The sequence below is a fragment of the Callorhinchus milii genome, unplaced genomic scaffold, assembly GCF_018977255.1.
Source record: "Callorhinchus milii isolate IMCB2004 unplaced genomic scaffold, IMCB_Cmil_1.0 Scaffold10, whole genome shotgun sequence".
Lineage (NCBI taxonomy): Eukaryota > Metazoa > Chordata > Chondrichthyes > Chimaeriformes > Callorhinchidae > Callorhinchus > Callorhinchus milii.
Genome location: NW_024704751.1, coordinates 3,687,476 through 3,690,404, shown reverse-complemented (window position 1 = coordinate 3,690,404; position 2,929 = coordinate 3,687,476). Strand labels below are relative to the sequence as shown.

The window sequence follows — 2,929 nt, the reverse complement described above, 5'->3', positions numbered from 1 at the left end:
GGGGTGTCTACGCCATCTTGAGCTTTTTTTACCCCCTTTCCCCCCCTTCTCTCTCTCTCTCTCCCTCTCTGGAAAAAAATCCTGGCCTTTTTCTGTTGGGGGAGATCTTTAAAAACAATTATATATATAGATAGAGAGAGAGAGAGAGAGAGAGGTATTTATTTATAGAGGTGGATTTCTGCTTTGGTTGTGTGTTTAATCCGGATCTATCTGACCTGCAAAGTGCAAGTGGCTTTACTTACTACTACACAAAACAAAATTAAAGGGTTAAACGACAACCAACCAAATCCTCCCTCTCTCTCTCTCTCTCCCTTTCCAACCACTTCCCTCCTCTCCCCCCTCCCTCTCTCTCTCTCTCTCCCTTTCCAACCACTTCCCTCCTCTCCCCCCTCCCTCTCTCTCTCTCTCTCTCCCTTTCCAACCACTTCCCTCCTCTCCCCCCTCCCTCTCTCTCTCTCTCTCTCTCTCCCCACCCACCCTGTGACTCTCATTCCATCCATCCATCCTTTTCTCTCTCTCTCTCTCTCTCTCCCCTCCCAATTCTAAAAAAAAACACAAGAAGGAAAAAGAGAGAGAGAGGGAGGGAGGGAGAGGGAAGGAGAGAGAGAGAGAGAGAGAGAGAGCGCCCTGGAGTTGGAGTGATTGCTGACACACAGTATGAGTATCGAAACCCTTCTGGAGGCGGCGAGGTTCCTGGAGTGGCAGGCTCAACAACAGAAAACACGTGGTGAGGAGCGCATGGATGTCACCAGCATGTCTGTCTGTCTCCCTCTCTGTCTCCCTGTCTGTCTGTCTCCCTCTCTGTCTGTCTGTCTGTCTCCCTGTCTGTCTCCCTCCCTGTCTCCCTCCCTGTCTGTCTCCCTCCCTCTCTGTCTGTCTGTCTCCCTCTCTGTCTGTCTCCCTGTCTGTCTGTGTGTCTGTCTGTCTCCCTCTCTGTCTGTCTGTCTCCCTCTCTGTCTGTCTGTCTCCCTGTCTGTCTGTCTGTCTCCCTCTCTGTCTGTCTGTCTCCCTCTCTGTCTGTCTGTCTCCCTGTCTGTCTGTCTGTCTCCCTGTCTGTCTGTCTGTCTCCCTCCCTCCCTGTCTGTCTGTGTGTCTGTCTGTCTCCCTCTCTGTCTGTCTGTGTGTCTCTGTCTGTCTGTGTGTCTGTCTCCCTCTCTGTCTGTGTGTCTGTCTGTGTCTGTGTGTCTGTCTCCCTCTCTGTCTGACCAATGCGGATGGATGGATGGGTGTATATATATATATAGAGAGAGAGAGAGACGTTCATTGCACTGTGCTCTTGTCTTGGGTGTTTTTTTTTGTGTGTGTGTAATATATATATATATATCTGTGTGTGTTGTTAAAAGAGAGAGATTCTCATCGTTATCCCTCCACCACACCCCCCCTCCCTCCCTCCCTCCCCTCCACCACACCCCCCCCCTCCCTCCTTTACACTCTTTCTTTCAGATCTGAATCATTTTTCTCTTAAATACTCCCTCTCTCTCTCTCTCTCTGTGTGTGTGTGTGGTTTATTAACTCCACAGGCGATGCACACTCTGAATGTTAAGTTTTCTGCTGCAGGTGATGGCAATCTGCGTGTTGTTTGGTTGGTTGGTTTTTTTTGGGTGGGGGGTGGGGGTGAGGGGGGGGGAGAGAGAAGGGGAAAAGAGAGCAATTCCATCCCTCCTCCTCCTCCCCCTCCTCCCTGTAACGTTCCTTGTGCAGTATTTGGAAGCCTTCCTCCCTCTCCCTTCAGTATAATAACACACAACACACACACACAGTCGTATGATATGATATGTCAGGAGAGGGTGTGTGTGTGGGGGGGGGGAGGGTGTGGGGGGGGAGGGGGTGTGGGGGGAGGGGTGTGGGGGGGGGGGGGGGGGAGGGTGTGTGGGGGGGGAGGGTGTGTGGGGGGGGGGAGGGGTGTGGGGGATCTGTTAAGTGAGGAGTGTCATTTCGTTTCGTTTTAACACTAATGTGTGTGTGTACAGTGATGTGTAACACGGAAACCACACATTACATCAGATCTGACCCCAGTGCTGCTGCTCTGATTAATGATGTCAAGTCGATCTTGTAATAGATCCTAAACACAGCCATTCCCCCCCACACCCCACACTCCCCCCCCCCACTCTCTCTCCCCCCCCACACACACACACACCTTTTTTTTTCTTTGAGACTCAGAGAATCTTTTTTTTTGTTAACACACAAACCCTGGGCAGGGCGAGGGCTGACATGTCAAAACACTGCTATGTATGTGTTGTGTGTGTTGTGTATGTGCGTAATGACGCGTCGTGGCATGTGTGTATGTGGGTGTGTGTGTGGGGGGGGGCGGTGGATGGGTGAAGGTGGGGGTTGGGAGGAGGGGCAGTGAGTGTGTCATATGATGCCTAGTGGTTCATGACATGATTCAATGTGGGGTCGACATCAGCTGCGTTCAGGTCCAATCTCATCATCCTTTTTTCGGATGATGCGTTAAACCGAGGTCCCGTCTGCCTGTTCAGGTGGATGTGAAAGATCCCACGGCACTATTTCAAAAAACAAAGCAGGGAGTTTCCCCAGTGTCCTGGGCCAACCAACAGTCCTCCACAATAAATTGCTGGGAAATGGATGGGTCCAGAAGTGTCAATTATATCCGTGGGCAGAAGGTGGCACTCACGTTTCAAAGTTTTGAAATGAACGTGTGTATCGATGCCACACTTTTCAATTAAAATGAGTTTAAATCTATAATTGATTTAAGTCAACCCACGGAGAGGGGAATTAAAGAGAACTATTAACATTTGAAATGTATAAACGTTTTGTCCTTTTATCTCCAGGATCACAGCTACCCTGAAGGGGATTCCCTCAAGTGTCTGTACTGAATGCCGGATGCCCTACTACAGTAACTAATAAAAATACTGGCATTTACTGTAACATCTTAACGTGGCATCGAGACATCTCCAATCGCTACACA

The 2,929-nt window shown here is 50.0% G+C and overlaps 1 protein-coding gene across 2 annotated transcripts in view; it reads left to right on the top strand.

The window, feature by feature from the left end:
- The first annotated feature begins 578 nt into the window (after positions 1–578).
- Positions 579–2,929, top strand: part of LOC103183304 (max-binding protein MNT) — a 62,696-nt gene continuing 60,345 nt past the window's right edge. For both annotated transcript variants that reach the window (XM_042338596.1, XM_042338595.1), the window contains exon 1: positions 579–727. In XM_042338596.1, coding sequence (XP_042194530.1) covers positions 658–727 — 70 coding nt within the window. In that variant the 5' untranslated portion in view covers positions 579–657. The remainder of the gene's footprint in view (positions 728–2,929) is intronic.